The sequence below is a fragment of the Labeo rohita genome, chromosome 23 (genome assembly GCF_022985175.1).
Source record: "Labeo rohita strain BAU-BD-2019 chromosome 23, IGBB_LRoh.1.0, whole genome shotgun sequence".
In the NCBI taxonomy this organism is placed as follows: Eukaryota; Metazoa; Chordata; class Actinopteri; order Cypriniformes; family Cyprinidae; genus Labeo; species Labeo rohita.
In genome coordinates, this window is record NC_066891.1 from 11,970,402 (window position 1) to 11,988,941 (window position 18,540).

General features: G+C 35.5%; 1 protein-coding gene across 4 annotated transcripts in view; it reads left to right on the top strand.

The window, feature by feature from the left end:
• Positions 1 to 7,178: 7,178 nt before the first annotated feature.
• The window catches only part of clstn1 (calsyntenin 1), a 52,466-nt gene continuing 41,104 nt past the window's right edge, over positions 7,179 to 18,540 (top strand). For 3 of the 4 annotated variants that reach the window (XM_051096036.1, XM_051096037.1, XM_051096040.1), the window contains exon 1: positions 7,180 to 7,503. In XM_051096036.1, coding sequence (XP_050951993.1) covers positions 7,422 to 7,503 — 82 coding nt within the window. In that variant the 5' untranslated portion in view covers positions 7,180 to 7,421. Of the gene's footprint in view, positions 7,504 to 18,540 lie in introns of all 4 variants that reach the window. The other variant, XM_051096039.1, reaches the window with a different exon arrangement.

Consider the following 18,540-nt stretch of genomic DNA (forward strand, 5'->3'; position numbering starts at 1 on the left):
GAAATGGAATAACTATTTCCAATTAGACCAATGGAACTTCATAATAACTGCTACTTATGAAAGTGACGGATTTGTGGAAAACTCAGTTCAACTGGAAATTCAACTTTCAAGAAAAAAAAAGAAGGAGAGGAGATGAGAGCAGTGGATTTATTGATTTATTTACTGTGTATTACACTGCTGCCACACAGATCTAATATAAACTTGTGATTTCTTTCCCAGTTGTTCACCTTCACAGACATAACTGACTGTTTTTGTAACTCCTGTGTGTTTTTAACATAAACTTGTGTGTATTTGATAGTTTAAGCGCAATAAGACATGCAAGAGGACTTAGTTTAGTACTCACATGCTATGTAACAGGCGCTTTCTGGTGTGGTTTAAAACGCATGATTTCAGTGCCATAGATGTGATAATCAAAACCAAACTATGGAAGGCCGTTTCTGCCACTGAATAAAATTTTTTTTTTTTAAAAGTTAATTGCTACTTTTTATCTCACAATTTTGACTTTTTCACTTTCTCACAATTGTGATACAAACTCTCAATTCTGACTTTTTTCTCAGAATTGTGAGATATAAACTTGCATTTGCGTGTTAAGTCAGAATTGTGAAATATGAAATTGCAGTTCTGGAGAAATAAAGTCAGAAATAGTCAGATATAGTTTTTTTCTCAGAATTTTGTGATAATCTCACAATTGCAAGGAATAAAGTCAGAATTACAAGATAAAAATGTATATATATATATATATAAATATGATATACATTATATGTTTTTTTCTCAGAATTCTGACTTGCAATTCTGACTTTTTTCTCAGAATTGTGAGATATAAATTTGCAATTGCGAGTTATAAAGTCAGTATTGGGAGATATAGTCACAATTATGACATTTTTTTTTCTCAGAATTGTGTGATAATCTCACAATTGCAAGAAATATAGTCAGAATTGCAAGATAAAAACTTGTATATATATAAATATGATATAAATTATATAAATTTGCAATTGCAAGTTATAAAGTCCAGTTTTGAGGGGAAAAAAAAGACTGATATGTTCTTAAAATTGCAAGTTTATATATCACAATTCTGAATTGATAACTCACAATTGTGTGTTATAAAGTCACAATTGCGATATAAACCCACAATTCTGAGAAAAAAGTAAAGAAAAAAAAGATTAAAAAAACTTTTCTCAGAATTGTTAGATATGAAGTTGCATTTCTGAGAAATAGGCAGAATTGCGAGATACAGTCACAATTCCCACTTTTTTTTCTCAGAATTGTCTGATAATCTCACAATTGGAAAAAAAATAAAGTCAGAATTGCAAGATAAAAACTTGGAATTCTGATTTTTTTTGTCCCAGATTTGTGAGATATAAAGTTGCAATTTTAAGAAATAAGTGTAGAATTGTGAGATATAAATTCACAGTTCTGACGTTTTTCCTCAGAATTTTGTGATAATCTCACAATTGCAAGAAATAAAGTCAGAATTGCAAGTTAAAAACATATATATATAAATATGATATAAATTATATAAATTTGCAATTGCAAGTTATAAAGTCCAGTTTTGAGGGGAAAAAAAAGACTATGTTCTCAGAATTGCGAGTTTATATCTCACAATTCTGACTTCATAACTCACAGTTGTGTGTTATAAAGTCACAATTGCAATATAAACCAGCAATTCTGAGAAAAAAAGTCACAATTGTGAGTTTATAAAGATTTGTCTCGCAATTGTAACTTTATAACACACAACTGCAAGTTTATATCACGCAATTCTGAGGAAAAAATTCTAAATTGTGAAATGTAAACTCGCACTTGCGAGGTAAGTCAGAATTGTGAGATGACACTGATTATCTCTTTTATTTTTTATATACTGTAAAGACAGCTCTATTTTGGAAAAGGGGACGGGGAGCAGCAGCCCATTTGCAGTTAAAGAGACATGCATTAAAAGGTAATGTAAAATGGGGCATTATAGGTCTCCTTTAAAAAAAAAAGAGATTTGTGACATCAGTCATCAGGAAAGTCTTTTCGGTGTGCATTTAATAAGATTATAAAAACAAAAACATATTCTTTGGAACATTCTGCAATGAATCATGCAAAATAAGGCTTGCAATTGTAATTTAAAGGCTTATACTGTGGATAAAATGGCCTCACCATCAACTTTGTGCTATAGGACATTCACCAGGCTTTTCATGCACTGGGAGCCAGAAAATGTGGTCTTTCATAAAGATTGAAAGTGACTGAGGGAGTGAGGAATTGACTGGACATACAAGGACTGAAATCTTGTCGAACCAAGGAGATGACAAGTAGCATTACATTTGAGATGTAAGAAGACTTCAAGTTTTCTCCACAGGTCTTTTTTTACCTTTAGAAAAAATATGGAAGGGCTGGAAACGGTGCTGTCAGTTATCATCCTGATAGAAAGGTCAACCAATTGCAACTCTCTTTATTCAGTTTATTTATCTCACCAGAGCGAGACTGGACAATATCCAAAGGTCACTTCAAATAAGACAACTGCTCTCTCTTTTCTAATCACTTTACATCTAATGCATCTCGACTGATCTAACGTATTGTCCACACTTGTATAATATCCAACACACTTATATAAAAACATGCATGTTTTTGTTCCCAAATGTCCTCCATCACAAAAGAGCTCAGATCACCATGACTGCCGATTCTGCAGTCTGTTACTATTGGAAACAGGAAAAAAAAAAGATAGAGGCTGAAGCTTGGTATGAAAGAAGAACACTGGCATATCATAATTTTTCTGAAGTGATAAACTCTAGTCCTAAATCCCATTGTCTCTAAAGGGAAGGCTTAACATGAGGAGACAGAGACTTCAAATTCTCTCTGGCTTTGAGGCAGGGATGCTGAATCAAGTTGGAAGAATTGGATGATTTCAGTCTGAGCATGGTGTCTTTGATGTCTCGAGATGTTGCTTGAGAAGTGCTGTGATTCTTTGTGCTCTCATGTGTAATGACTCACTGATGAAATGGCGGAGAAAGATGAAAAATTAAAGAAAGGAAAAACAGATCAGCATGCAATCACAGCCACAGGTGGGCTCAGCAGGCAAACAGCTCCAAATATCGGGAAGAAATTTTACATTAACTCACTAGAATTTCAGGCATTTGTGTTGAATTTGTATAAGTGAAAGAGACTTCTTTCCTTTCAGTTTTGCATAGCTGTTTGTGTGCGTCTCTTTTTAGGGAATCTCAATATGTAGAAGGCATAATCAAGATAGCTAAAATATATAGCAATCAAACACTGAACAGATTCTCTGTGGGCCTGATGATGACTCATGCTAATCAATGTATTTTATTTTCTTTTTATGACATCAATTCGGTGCCTTCTTCAGAATGTCTTTCAGGAAGTATGAGCTGTCAAGCCCTGATGTGCCCTTTATTCTCTCTCTTATTTTGCATGGATGAACATGAATTGACCTTACACTCGATTCTTAATTGATTCTGTTTAGAATTTTTCTACTATATGGGCCATTCTTCAGAATTGGTTCGAAATCAGAGATGGAAACGTCTTCAAAAAATGTATTTTTTCACAATTTTTGTATGTATGCAAATTGTATAATATGCAAGGTACACATTTCTATTAATTGTGCAGTTAATTCTCATATTGTATTTTAAGAAAGTTTTGGAATATTTGTCCTCTCCCCAAATTTGTCACTACCAAAACACAGTGATATATAACTTAACCTATTTTGCTTACATCTTTCTTGTAAGTATATTTTGTCTAGTTTATTAAAAAGTGTTTAGAGGTAAATCAATAACAATTGCAAATTTAACAATATTTCAAGTGTGATTTATGAGATTTGTTGTATTTTGAATCCAGTTTTGCTTTGTAAAAGACAAAAATTTTATCATAATGATTTCAGACTTAAAGATTCATTAGCAAACACCGTCATAACGTTGATAATTCCGTATACTTTATTTTTGACAAAACATCCCATGTTTCGGTCTTAACTGCACTTTTTTTGGTAGTGACAGTAATGTTTTGGTACATTACAGACATTTAACCCACATACTAAAACAGTACTAAAACCTAAAATACAAAAAATTTGCATAACTGCGCTAAAGTTTTGTTTAGTTCCTCCAAATAAAGTATTATGTTTTTCCTTTTGTCACTACCGAAACAGTGATGACATGTTTCGGTCGTGACTGTTAAGGTAGTGACAATTTTATGGGATAACACCTAAAAAAAAAACCAAACATGTCACTACCAAAACACCAAATGTTTTGTTTGTGAGTGTTTCGGTAGCGACAATTTTAAATACTTTTTGAAGTTAGCTCAAAGATGCTAATCAGCACATGGTTGGCTAGCACAGTTATGAACATTGTACACATATAAAAAATAAATGTTACGGAGTAACTCTCAAAAAACTGTGCTTAATTACATAAAAAAGGTGGATGTCAGTGACGTTCTTTAAAGATACACAGATTTTTCATAATTTTGAGCACTACCTCAAAATGATGGGCCTATCTACTCACCATGTAGCTATGAGAGAGAGTGACGCTAATATTTCCTGATCATAAATGTAGGGGTGTAGTTAAAATCAGTCTCAGACAATGGACTAAAACATACACTGTTTTGGTAGTGACATGAAAATGCAGGACACTTTTTTTTTACATAAAGTTTCATCAAAGTTTCATCAGTTTACAAAGAAATTATTAAATGTTTTTTTGAACATCAGTTTATATATATGCAATATATATAAATATATATCTAAATTAGTAAAGGTTAAAACTGTCAGTATGAAATGGGGGGTGCTGGCTGTATCCTGAAATGCTCATAAATCAAAAATATCAATAGAGGGCTGGTGGGCCACTGCCATTTAAACAACTGCAGTAAACAAAATATCATAATAAATAATAACCATAATTATAAGGTTGGTAGTTATAAAATTTAAAATTCATCAGCTGTCCAGAGACGTAATGACACTGTTAGCCAGCCAGGAAGGAAATGTCATTAACCATAACTTTTTCAAAGATATCTGACCTCTCACCTCAGACCGATACTTCTCCATCCCCCACCTTCTGCCTTTAATTTCCACCCAGTGATTTTCACTGTGTGCATAGATTCAATGTTCTTTTGAAACGTCCTTCAAAATATATCAAAAAGCAACTCATAACATCTAATCATATGCTGTTGCTGAAAGCATCTTCAAAATGCACCAAAATTGAATGCTAATATTTTACACAGAAATGAGATGAATAAAAAAAAAACATGCTGTATCTCAGCCTTGGGAAGGAAAAACCTCCAATGTACAGTATGTGAGATTTAACAATGACTTGCAGCAAAGATTACAACAAACTGGATGAAATTCAGCCTTTAAAAATCAGCTTTAAATCTTCTGAATGGCACATTCAACAAAATCAGCCAAATAGGCTAGCTGAATCATTCCTGTTATACAGTTCTCACAATTTTTTAAAGATGAACATCACATTAGTTAGCGTTCTTTTATCACAACATCAAAATAAATCAGCATAGGGGTGAATAAATACTTTTACTACATTTGGGCTGATTCTCTAATACGAAACATTTCAAATGAAAACATGTTTCCTTGCAGATTTATTTTATAGGCTTTCTGCACTCCTACTTAACTTTCTATGTTAGTCTTCTTGCATATTTTTCCTTAAACTAACAAAAGCCAGGTCCTGCCTTTACAGGATAGTGTTTTCATGACGCATTATTGGCGCCAATGAGCATGACCAAAGCCAGTGAACCGAACAAAACTTACATATTTTGCTGATTATTGCTGCTGAAAATGGTAAATTATTGTCATGTTTTGGGCTGTACTAATCAGTTGGACCAGGAAAAACACAGACAAAAACATAAAACTATAGACTGACAAAATATATAACAAATCAGGGAGAAGAGTTTCAAAAACTACCTGAGGAAAGAATGCATTTGTGGTTGGCCAAACTGAACCAAGAATCTAGACATTTATGTTTGTTCTTATCATTTCCATTCAGGTAGATTAAATATTAGGCTAATATCTTAATTAATACTGCTTGTAAGTATCTTTACCACCTATTAACTTTAGTTTGTCAAAATATTGCGCCATTTCCTGCTTACTAAGTCATTCTCTAGCCTATATGATTTATAAACTTCCACACATCTTTTCCCCGTGGTTTAGACAGCATAAATTAGCAGAACAGCATATTTAGTAGTACATTAACGTGCAATCCACGCTGTTGTTTACATCCGAGTATCACCAATATGGCCGGCCATCCAGGTAACTGACCAAATCGTGACATAAGTGCAAACCCTCTACGTTATAGTCAGAAAATATTAGTCCTAATTGCAGTTTTTTTTGGGAATGAGGCTAAGCAACTAGCTTATGAAATCTCAAGTGCATTTTCCTGTTTGACAACTCGTAGACCTATTTATGATAATCCTGATTATCATATGTTGATAATTGGGAATGTTGGCCAAACTGACATTTATGTTTGTTCTTATCATTTCTGTTCAGGTACATTAAATATTAGGCTAACATCTTAATTAATACTGCTCATAAGTATCTTTACCACCTATTAACTTTAGTTTGTCAAAATATTGCGCCATTTCCTACTTACTAAGTCATTCTCTAGCCTATATGATTTATAAACTTGTACACATCTTTTCCCTGTGGTATTGACAGCATAAATTAGCAGAACAGCATATTTAGTAGTACATTAACGTGCAATCCACGCTGTTGTTTACATCCGAGTATCACCAATATGGCAGGCCATCCAGGTAACTGACCAAATCGTGACATAAGTGCAAACCCTCTACGTTATGAAATCTCAAGTGCATTTTCCCGTTTGACAACTGGTAGACCTATTTATGATAATCCCGATAACAAGGCAACAGGAAGTTACATCATTTCTGTGTGAAAACAACAACACAAACATGAGCGAGAGATTAATTTTATGGCATTTGTTTCACACTAAAACGCCCAGTCATAGTATAAAACTACAATGAAAATATTAAAATGTCAAAAGACGGTTGGAAACCTTCATACAAGCTAACTCAGTCGTTGACACTAAACCATCATAATCACGTCGGATTAAGCAGTAAAGGATTGGAGAACGTTTTGATTTACACACCGCATCTTTTCAATCCACACCCTCTCTCTGTCTTTCTGAGCTTGACTATGCAAAGGGCAAAGCGGGCGGCTCGCACTCCCACAATAACAGTCGTGACGTCAGCCCGTCACCGCTCCCGTTGGATGCAGCTGCGGAGCGGCGAGAGAGACTGAACGGTGATTGAAAGAGAAGAGAGCTGAACGGCGGTGGCGGCGGCAGCCATCTTAAAACAACCGCACTAATCCGAGATATACATCTTCTGGATATTTTTACAACGCTGAGCTAAATCAGATTCTACCGGGCGAGAGGAGACAGAGTAACATTGTTTAAATCCTTCGCTGTTTTTGTAACGAAGACGGGATGCGGATCCGTGGGGTGAAACCTTTCGCTTCTGCAGTCGGTCTGCTTTTAGGACTATTATGCGCGGTGGAGGCAGCCAAAGGTAAAGACCTCATTTTATTTCAAATGATAAAATGAATATGTAAATGTTTAAATTCTCTGGTGTGAGAAGATATTAATACAACGCGTTTTTTAAAGGTTGTGTCCTCAATATTAATAATCGCGCAATCTCGGTGTGTGGATGCTGCGCGCCGCACATCGCAGCTTATTAAAAATCAATCTCTGCTCTAATTTCCCGTCTCATACTAAAAAGTTGTTATGATAATAATTGATGTGGCCTGTCAGCTGTGAAATGTCCACTCTCCCTCACGGTTCCTCTTCGCTTGACAGCTATTTTTGAGTGTCAATCCTTTAACACAACAGTTTTTTGTGCCAACACCCCGTGGCCAAGACTTCAGCCTTCAGCTATTTGTACATCAGAGTGCATTGCTTGGAAATCAAACCTGTGCGTTCTCGAAGGCAGCGTGTTACATTTTATATATGACAGCTAAGTTGTTCGTGTTGTTATATATTATAGAGATAAAATGAAGTGTGCAGTCCGCATTGCAGATCCTCTGTGGAATACTATGTGGTCTGGTTTTAAAAATTCATCTTTGAAATGGCTCTAGCGCAGCTAAATATGACTGAAGGACATCGCTGCAGGTGCACGCGCAGACATTACAGCAATGTCACACACACACACACACACACACACACACCACTAGATGTGCGAAACATTTGGTTGTGAAACGCTGCCTTTCCAGAAATATCCGACTTTGCAGTTACCTTGTTCGTTATTCTTAAAGGTACAAATGTGAATTTGCTCTGAAGTTAAAGCAGAGTATGCGAATGCTATGAAAGAAATATACCATTTAACAACATTTACGTTGTTTGTTTGTTTACATCGGTCAATGACGTGTCGTTTTTCGTCGTCTGAGTATCATACAGCTTCAAATGTTTTTATAATGATCAGTTTTCTTAATTAAAATATCATTCCAGCGTTTTATCTTTTGAGGGGCAAAGTCAAAATTGCCAACTGTTTTGAACATTGAGTGTTTAAGGGGCAAAATTGTTAGATGGTTACACCACTTGACCTTTTTGGAGTCATTAGGTCAATTTCTTTGTAGAAAACAGAAGCAAATGAAACAAATGTGAAAACAATGATTACATTTCTAATGTCTTGTCACATGAAAACAAGGTTTTTAAAATATTGCACTTTTTTTGATCTTAGTTTGTATTTGACCCACATACAAATCAAATCAAAGTTGGATATCATTCATTAATAGGGGTGCTAATAATTGTCAGTCATTATGTTGTTGCCATGTGAGGCAGCTGGGAATGCATGGCCTGAGGCTATTAACATATAACATAATTACAAAATTGTTTTATGGTCTGTGGTGCAATTCATGCATTGGGCCTTCATTTAGAACTTTTGATGTTTGATCCATGGTTTTCAAGTATTTAACATTTTACATCAAGTAATAAACCAACCTGAGTACCTCAGTTGTTGTCCTTGAAATCAAGTATTGAATGCGTTAGTGTTATCATGACCTTCATAGACATATTAATAGGAAAAAATCCACATAACATTATCTGAACAGTAAAACTATGCAAATTCAGAAACAACAACAAAAGTGTGGTTTATCAGGCATTGAGACAAATATTGCATTTGTATTATCCATACCAGGGACTAGAGACTCTGCAATAAAATACTGTTGGGTTCGATTGGATGCAGAGACACTGATGTCAACAACAAATCAAATTATAGATTTTGAATATGCTTATAGGTTAATAAGCATATTCATCCACAACTCTTAACAGAACAGACCTGCAACCCATTTTTGGGTTGCACGCCATTAAAGAACCATTGGTTTCCTTGCTTTACCAAAGACATCTTTAGCCTAGTGTAAAATTGAAATAATTTTGTACAGTTCCTAACTTGTATACTATACTAAAAGTACTCTTTGAACCTGTGAATTTTCCTAGTTTTTCATCACTTGAAAATTATGATTGCTTGACAGCCAAAAAATGTGTCACTATTTCGAGTAGCACTTGTGATTTGTCTAAAACTCACAGGCGAGTAAAGTCCTCCATTTTGCTCTCTTTTACAGAGTCTCTGTAATTCACACCTCCACAGATTATTACCATGTCTCACTCTGTGTTTATTAGCCTTGAATAACTTTATTACCCATGATACATTTGACAGGGTCTCTTTTGAGTTTGACTAGCTTTGTTTAAACACACCTGCTCGCTTCCCTGCTGTTATCAGTTGAGCGAAAACCCCACCTTCACACCAAATTACACACCCCTGCAAACCACCACGAGACATCTGTGGATCTCCTAAGTAATATTGTGTTCGTTTAGTGGATATTTTTAAAGTTTAATTATAAAACTCCTCCAAAGGCTGCCATATTTTATTTTTCTGAAGAGTGGCGAGAGGTTAATTAACGCATTAATTCAAGCTGTACTCACAAAGCGGTTGCTTTTACTTTTTAAAAGGTGTGAAGGGATTTTCTTTTATTTAATTGAAAAGCTTCAGTAAGAAAAGAATCTTTGGAAAGTTACCAAAGTATTTCAGAGAATCTTACTTTTTATAGCGTACAACAGTGATTAATTTCTATAAAATGGCTTCTTGTGAGTGGTGGTTGTTTGATTTGTACAAACTTGCTCATAATTTTGCACGTTACGAAAAACTGGAGAAGAATATTCATAGCTACTTGTAGATCCCTTAAGCAGTTTACAAGATTTCAGATTGGAGAAGGTTTTGTATAAACAGCTGCTTGTTCAACTCCATGGCCCCCGGTCAAATGTTTTGCCTGTTTCAGCAAAGTGAATCCTGTAGCAGAATGTCTTAACTTAAAGATGGCTTGATGGATAATCTCTCAGGATTCTTCCCATAGGAACTAGAACACTTGATGTGTTGGTTTTGCAGATAGCTAGACGTCCATTAGCAGCTCTCTGCTTCAACGTAGGGCCCATTAATTCGAGGAACAGTGGGAAGAGAATATACACAGCGTCAAGGATGGATAAAATAAGCTGAGCAGACTTTCTCTCAGGAGGAGGTATTGGACTCATTGTTCCTTACGGTGAAGCAGGGAACGCACAGGGACTGTTGTTGACGCATGCTGTTAGAACTTAATTACTTTTAGGCTTTTAGGGTATATCTGAAGCGTTTTGGCTCATTCATTTATAAATTTATTATCATGCTTTTGTTTTCAAATGGAAAGGTTCCATTTTAAGTTTCTCTTTTGAGTTCATTGCCCTGTGAGTTGCAGTTGTTTATTTACTGAGAACCAAAAGTGTCATATGTTGTGCTGTTTATTCATGGAATTTGTACTCTGGGAAACAAAGGGTCTCTTGGCTGAGAGCTCAGAGCCGCGTGCCGCAATAAGCACGTCACAATGTGCCCACTGTTTGACGCAACTCTGAATTATTTGACTTATGTACCAATCTTGAATTCCAAGGACTTTGTAAGCATAACGGATAAGAACACATTGCTCATCTGTTTTTTAAAAATTGCTGCATTTTCACTTTTAGCGCAGCCAGTGTGGCAGAAATTCCCTTAGACAATCAGCCCTTAGTCATCGTGGCGGCTGGGCAGTCAGTGGTAATTTCATTGGCCCCATTGCGAGCTGAATTGAGTCAGTGATCTGTCAAGAATAGGTCATTACGTACTGAATATTGGGTCTGTCTCTTTGACTCGCATGGTAGCCGCTTGACTGCTATTGTTGGTCTTCCTAAAACAACACGGTGCGTTTGAAGTATAGAGGCCAAATTGTAATCTTTTTTTCTAGATAGGGATGTGCAAAACAGCAATAAAGGGAACCCGGGTATTAAGACTTGTATGGCTTAATATAACATAAATGATGTCTCCTACTGAAATATGTAGCAGAACACTCATGAAAAGCTTGCATTATTTAAAAAATCCATATCATTTTATACATATTTTGAAATATGGGGGCTATTATTTAGATTTTGATTATTTCGAAAAATGCTGATACAGTGCAACATTGTGTGGCTTCTGGTTGTAATTTTCAGTCGAAGGGCAACAAGAGAAGTGATTTAAGTCTTCACTGCTTTTCCAAGTAATTAAGAAGAGGAGAAAAGAATGGGAATATGCCTGTGGATGAATAAACTTCCTAAAGACCCACGTCTTTGTTCTCTCCACTTTAGCCCTGATGCCTTTAAGGCTTTTAGTAGACCACAGCTACTTAAAGAGCTTACAAACAGCAGAGACAAGAAACGCTAGATGCCATCCTGGCAGGAGGTAAACATGCAATGCTTGTCATGTCGCCACAGCCACTGAAGGAGTTTCTCAGCGTGTATTTCTCTTGATATCTGGGGTGTTTAAACTCATTGTGTGGGAAAAAAAAATAAGGAACGGCATTTGGTTTAATCCTATGCTTATAGCCACCTGTAAGCTCTTTCAATAGCTGTGGTCATCGTATCAGCATTTTATTTTCAGAGTTATGTAATCTGAATTGTGTTGCGGTAAAAATAGCACCTGTAGCTCACCGAGCGCAACTATTTCACATCATAATGGCGCCCCCCATAGTCCAAAATGTGTATAAAACGATGTGGATTTTTTAAATGGCGTAAATCATGGTTTTTCTACTACATATTTCAGTCATCATTTACATTATATTAAGCTATACATGTTATAATACCCAGCGTTCCCTTTAAAAAAATGTTTTTTGACAATTAGCAGACCAACAGATTGCATCTTCAGCTGTATATGGATACTCTTGAAGGTTTAAAGATAAATCTTTTTCTTGATCACTCAGGAAGAGCTGGAACAAAAGATTAAAGAGCATTCTTCAGTGCCCTAAAACTGAGACCTTAATGTAGATATTATTGAAACCTATTTGGACAGTAACCCAACCCATAACATCATTACCTGCTTACATTTCAGGTCAACCCAGTCCACATGCGGAGTGCTCTGAAGAGCGCCCATCCATTCAGTGTCTGTCAGGGTTTGCGCTCTTTGTTTAGCTTGATAAATGCAGCCCTCTGCTATTCTCTGCCTCAGCGCGTCAGCACCATGACTCCATGGGAACAGGTAACCAGAGAGTAGGTGTTACCTGTGGATAGAGGTCTGTGCAGCCCAGCCTCCAGAGACATGAAAAGCAGCTCTGTGTTCTATGGCTACGGCTCACTTTCACTCTCACTGGGCCTTTGTGCGCTCCATACTGAGCTGTGATTGAGCACCATTCACACGCCCTGCCCCCACCCTTACTGAAAACGCCTGGGCCTTGTTCTGTTGCAACTGCTCTGGTGGACAAACAGATACTTCCTTGAGTACACACTGACCCTCTGCTTTGGTTTGGGTATGAACCTGTCCTACTGGGAGATATATTGGGCAGTAGGGCTTGGAGTTTCCCTTACGTATTCACTACAGGGTCTTAAACCTCAATAAACTCTTAAGTTGCCTGGCCGATGTGGCCTGTTTTAACAGGTGATGCCATTTATACATTTGTGTGCAAACTAAACTATCCCTTTAAAACTTAATGAACATTCAGTTTTAACCGGTAGTGCCATTTTTAAGTCTGTGTGCAAACATTTAAGTGAAGTTGTCAACTTTAGATAAACTTTAAACTCATTTAAGTCTGTGTACTAATGAATTTCACATAGTTATAGGGAATTAGGGGCTTTATTCTCCCTTTAGAAAATCACAGTGATGGCCCTTATGAATATTTGCTGGGAAATTCATTATTATAGATGAGATGATTAGCTTTATCTGCGCATTATTTCTTTTAGTCATGAGGTAATAGCGAACAATAACAACAACCCATTTTCTTCAACCCATAAGCGGATTCATTAGATATTGTTTCATTAGAGACGTTTCCAGCACACAAAAATGAATACAGCACAAGCTGTGATGTCTGATTTAAAAACATGGCTCTTATGAACCAGTTCTTTCAAACTCGCTTGTGAGTTAGCAGTTTGTATCAGAGTCACTCAGTCGGTAGTTTCACTTTGTTGTTGTTTATAATTATTTATATTAGTGCTTGAAAATATTTACATGTATTTACAAGCATATATTTATATTCATATAATTTATATTATATATAAATGTAATTAATATATAAATACATTCTTAAATATATACATGCATATGTGTGGATTTATATATATACATAATAAATATACACAAGTACACACATATAATCTGTAAACAAAAACGTTTATTTTGAATGCGATTAAGCATGATTAATCACGATTACTCATTTGACAGCACTAATTTATATTGTTTTATATAAAAATGGTCTGTATGATTTATTAGCTAAGGTGTTTTGGCTCCTAAATGTGACCCTGGACCACAAAACCAGTCATAAGAGTCCATTTTTGATAGCTTTTTGAGCGGAATAAATAAATAAATATGCTTTCAAATAATGTGTGGTTTGTTATAATAGGACAATATTTGTCCGAGATACAACTATTTGAAAATCTGGAATCTGAGGGTGCAAAAAAAATCAAAATATTGAGAAAATAACCTTTAAAGTTTTCCGAATAAAGTTCTTAGCAATGCGTATTACTAATCAAAAAGTTTTGATAAATTTACGGTGGGAAATTTACAGAATATCTTCATGGACCATGATCTTTACTTAATATCCTAATGAATTCTGGCATAAAAGAAAAATAGATCATTTTAATATATTTTGGCCAATTGCTACAAATATACCCATGCTACTTGGTCCAGGGTCCATTTTAGGTGTAGACCATTCCTTAGTCTTTTTTTTACTCTGGAGCCCTGTATTGAGTTTCAGATTGTGCCTTCATGAGTGTATTCATGTTGCAAAACGCCATCTTATCCATCTGTATCCGTCGTTTCAGTCGTTGAGTGATTTGTACCCTAGCAGGCCATTGTATTGACATCTCAGGATGGCCCATTGTCCTGCATTATTCCCATGAGAATGGGGTTCGCTCAGCAAAGACGTCAAACCACGGTAACAAATTTCAGATGATGCTTCAAAGGGAAGCTGTTTTAAAGTCGCTTTCAAAAGTAACTGCAAATCCATCAAGTGTGAAAGCCAATCCATTTTCAGGTCTGCCGAGGTGTAGATCAGTAGTTATCTTTTACTACCACCGATAGACCTTGAATTGTGAAGCAGCTGTGTGCTCTGTGAGAACTCGCAGCTCGCTCGCACTCGAGGTGAGAACGGAGGCGTCTGTGGTGTTAATTGACAAAGGCTGTGGTAGATCGCACTCCGGGTGCAGTTTCTGGGCCATGCTGACCGGAAATAGCCACCCCTTGTTAAACCACTTAAATATCTATGTATCTGTACAGAACATAGGAGAAAGCCCATGTTGAAGATCTTTAAGATGATGTGTGGAAAACTGTCTAAACTGGCATTTTGGAGATTATTTTTGATATACATGTGGTTTTGATTCCCAGTTGCCATATATATAAGCGTTCAGGCTGTTTCGTCTTGAGGGATTGTAGCAGATGGATGAACAAGCATGGCTGACACCATAACCTTTAGCCTCCCCTCGTCAATCAAATCATAATGCAACAAACACACATTCACACTCTGCTATTGTTTCATCAGTCTGCTGTTTTAATTCATTTCTCTGAGAATATCATTCGGTCTCGCTCACCATTTTAAGACACCCATTCACCAGCACGTCCCCAACCCCCCCGTGTCAAATAATGGTCAAAATTAGGCTGAACAAAGTATGTTGCTTAATTGCTTTATGCTCGACTGCAACAGAAACTATTTCTCATGGGTTACTGAGCCAACAGCTAATTAATTGCTTCCGTTTGCCATTTGCTGGCTGTTGTTAGCCCTGTAGAGTAATGTATGAGTGGAAAATTACAGGAAAAAGTCTTGGTGGTTTCCTTTGGAGTTCCACCACCCAACAAGTGATATTCTTAAATCTACAACAACATCTGTGTAATTTAATTTTAGCAACTGCAAAAGAAGATTGATGGCGTGGCTATAGTTGTGATACACGGATGTAAACAACAGCATGAATTGCACTGTTAATGCACTACTGAATATGTTGTTCTGCTAATTTATGCTGTCTAGACCACAGATAAAACGTGTGGAAGCTGCTAAATCATAAAGAGAATGACTTAGTTAGCAGGAAAGGGTGCAACTAAAGTTAATAGGTGGTAAAGATACATACGAGCAGTATTAAGATATTAGCCTAATATTTCACTAATATTTTCCTAGATAGTTTTTTTGCACTCTTCTCTTTGATTTGTTATAACTTTTGGCAGTCTATAGTACTCCAAATGTTTTACCTGGTCCAACCGATTAGTACAGACCAAAACATGACAATAATTGACCGTGTTCAGCAGCAATAATCAGCAAAATATGCAAGTTTCATTCGGTTAAGTGGCATTGTTTACGTTCAGTGCGGCTTATATGGTCCACTCGATTGATGATGCCTCGTGAAAACACTTTATGTGCATTCTCGGTTCAGTTTCAAATAGAAACCACAATTCTTCCACGAGTCTGAACTAAGCAAAATAACATGTAATTTACCAGATGTTTGAATGCATTATCCACTTTATTTTTCAATGCGGAAGTAATCTGTTTGCTGGTAATGTGTTAGATGTCCGGTTCATAATCCACCATAGGGAAATAACAAGAAGAAAATCGAAGTGCAGTAAACCGTAAAACAGTTTGCACTGCAAACCAGTGTGTTCATAATTAAGATAATACATTAAAATAATATAGTAAGACACACCAATTTGCAATATCAAGCAGCAAAACGAGCTTTTTGTGCAGCTAAAAATAGCTGGAAGTGGATGAGACCAGAAGACACTTCTGGCTTTTTTTTTTTTGCTGCAAGGATTTTATCTGGACCTTTTCCCACCAAATGCCTATAAAAATGTTGAAATATGTTGAAACGTTTGACTCGAGCATATGTGACACACCACAGCACTTAGTAAAGTCGTACAAGTCTGTGACCTTGTAAGTGAATGAAACAGGAGCATCTCATTATGGGATTAGGTGTCAGTAGGTTTACATGCTGGCTAACAGGATTGCATGCCAGGCATAGCACAATAGTGCCTGACCCCGACCCCCCATCTGCGCTCGGGCGCATGCTGTCTGACCAGAGCCCCTGTAATAATATTTGTCATCGATCAGATAACGTAACGATAGCTGCACACGGTCTGCATCCTATCCGGTCACGGTGACGCAATCTGACTGGATGGCTGTGCTGGATAAAGTATGTAAAAGACTGTGACTAGGCGATTCTCTGCTTGCCAACTTCAATATGTAGCTTGGAATGTGTTTGGATATAAAGCCGCTGGCTTGTTCTGGATGCCTGCGCTGTAGTGTCACAGACTGGGTTTATTTATCCCTTTAGACATATACATGCAAAAAAACACACACAGGACCTGGTTAGTCTGAGGTTCTTTAGTATTTGTGTAAGATCTCCTAATCTTTGGTGCTGCTGGGACGGAGGCAGCTCCAGGCCAACTGTGTTTCCTCACTCGGCTGCATCATTAGCCACTAATTTGTGCCTGCTAGCATTCAAAAGATTTGATTACGGCTAAATGGCTTAATTTGCGGATATTATCCAAATGACTGTAATCTGGAGAATGGATGGTGGCAAACGGTTTGTGCTTGTCAGATACAAATATTATTGTCTGCAACTGTTGAAAATAGGTGCTCTTAATTGCTCTAATGACCATGTTCTGTATTCTCTAGTTTGGTGAAGGTGAAGGGTGTAATTTATGTGCTGGAATTATAAAGTAACTGATATAAGATAATAATAATAATAATAATAATAATAATACTTAATGTGCCAAAAAAAAAACTTTAATCATCTTTGACAAATTATTAGATTAGCATTATATTATATTATGTTATATTAATGTGAAATATAATGCTAATATAATGCTAAGAATCTTATTGTGTTCTTTCAGCCCCATCTATTTTAGTATTATTAATAATAAATGAATAAAGCATTGATATTATTATTAATGTTAACTTTAATGTCCAAAAATGAACTTTAATAAACTTTGAAAAATTATATTATATTATATTATTATACTATAGTTGTTAAATATAATGTTAAGAATCTTATTGTTCTTTCAACCCTATTTAATTTTGTATTAATAATAATAAAAAATAAACAAAACATTGTTGTTATTGTTGTTGTTATTATTATTAAATATATTAAATTATTATATTATATTATAATACTTTAGTATTAATAATAATAAATAAATGCATTATTATTATTATTGTTATTATTATTATTATTATTATTCATGTTGACTTTAATGTCGAAAAATGAACTTTTTATCAACTTTGACAAATTATTATATTAATTATATTATATTATATTATATTGTATTATATTACATTATATTATTAATAATAATATAATGTTAAGAATCTTATTTTGTTCTTTCAATATTACATTATTATGTTAATAATAATAAGAATAATAATAAAATCAAGAATGTGTAATTATTAATTTTAACATCCGAAAATAAACTTTTAACCACTCTGAAAAATATAATTATTAATTCTTATATTATATCATTATATTATGTTTATTGACCTAATTTGCTTTTGTAATACATGTTCCTGTTTTTATTATTAGTACTATTGGTTAATTTACCAATTAAAAATGAACTTGACCACTTTGACGCTTATATATTATATTATATTATATTATATTATATTATCTTGTCTTGTCTTGTACTGTTACTTTCTTTTCTGTTCCAGTCTGCTTGAGCCTTAAAAAAAAAGACATTCTAAAAATAAACGCATTACTACCCTTTTAGCATGCTGTTGATGAACCATTCTGAATAAAAATGGATTGAACGCCAATCTCAGCGTACTTATTTACTCTGCTGTGCTCAAGTGTTAGTACTGCTCTAATGCACCAGTTACATAACATTGATTTGCATGGCATTCATGTATAAAACACTCTGCTGTAACAACCTCTTCAGACATCGACAAAACCGAGAGCGTTTCCATCTATAGCGACCTGTAGCCTTTAACCACTTGTCTCGACATCCGTTACTTTTGTCGCAACAGTCGCACTGTATTCCTGCTCTGCAAGCATCTAAAGTGTTTCTATGCAAAACGCATGTAAAAACAGCCAACTGGCTGCCTGCCGTCCCAAA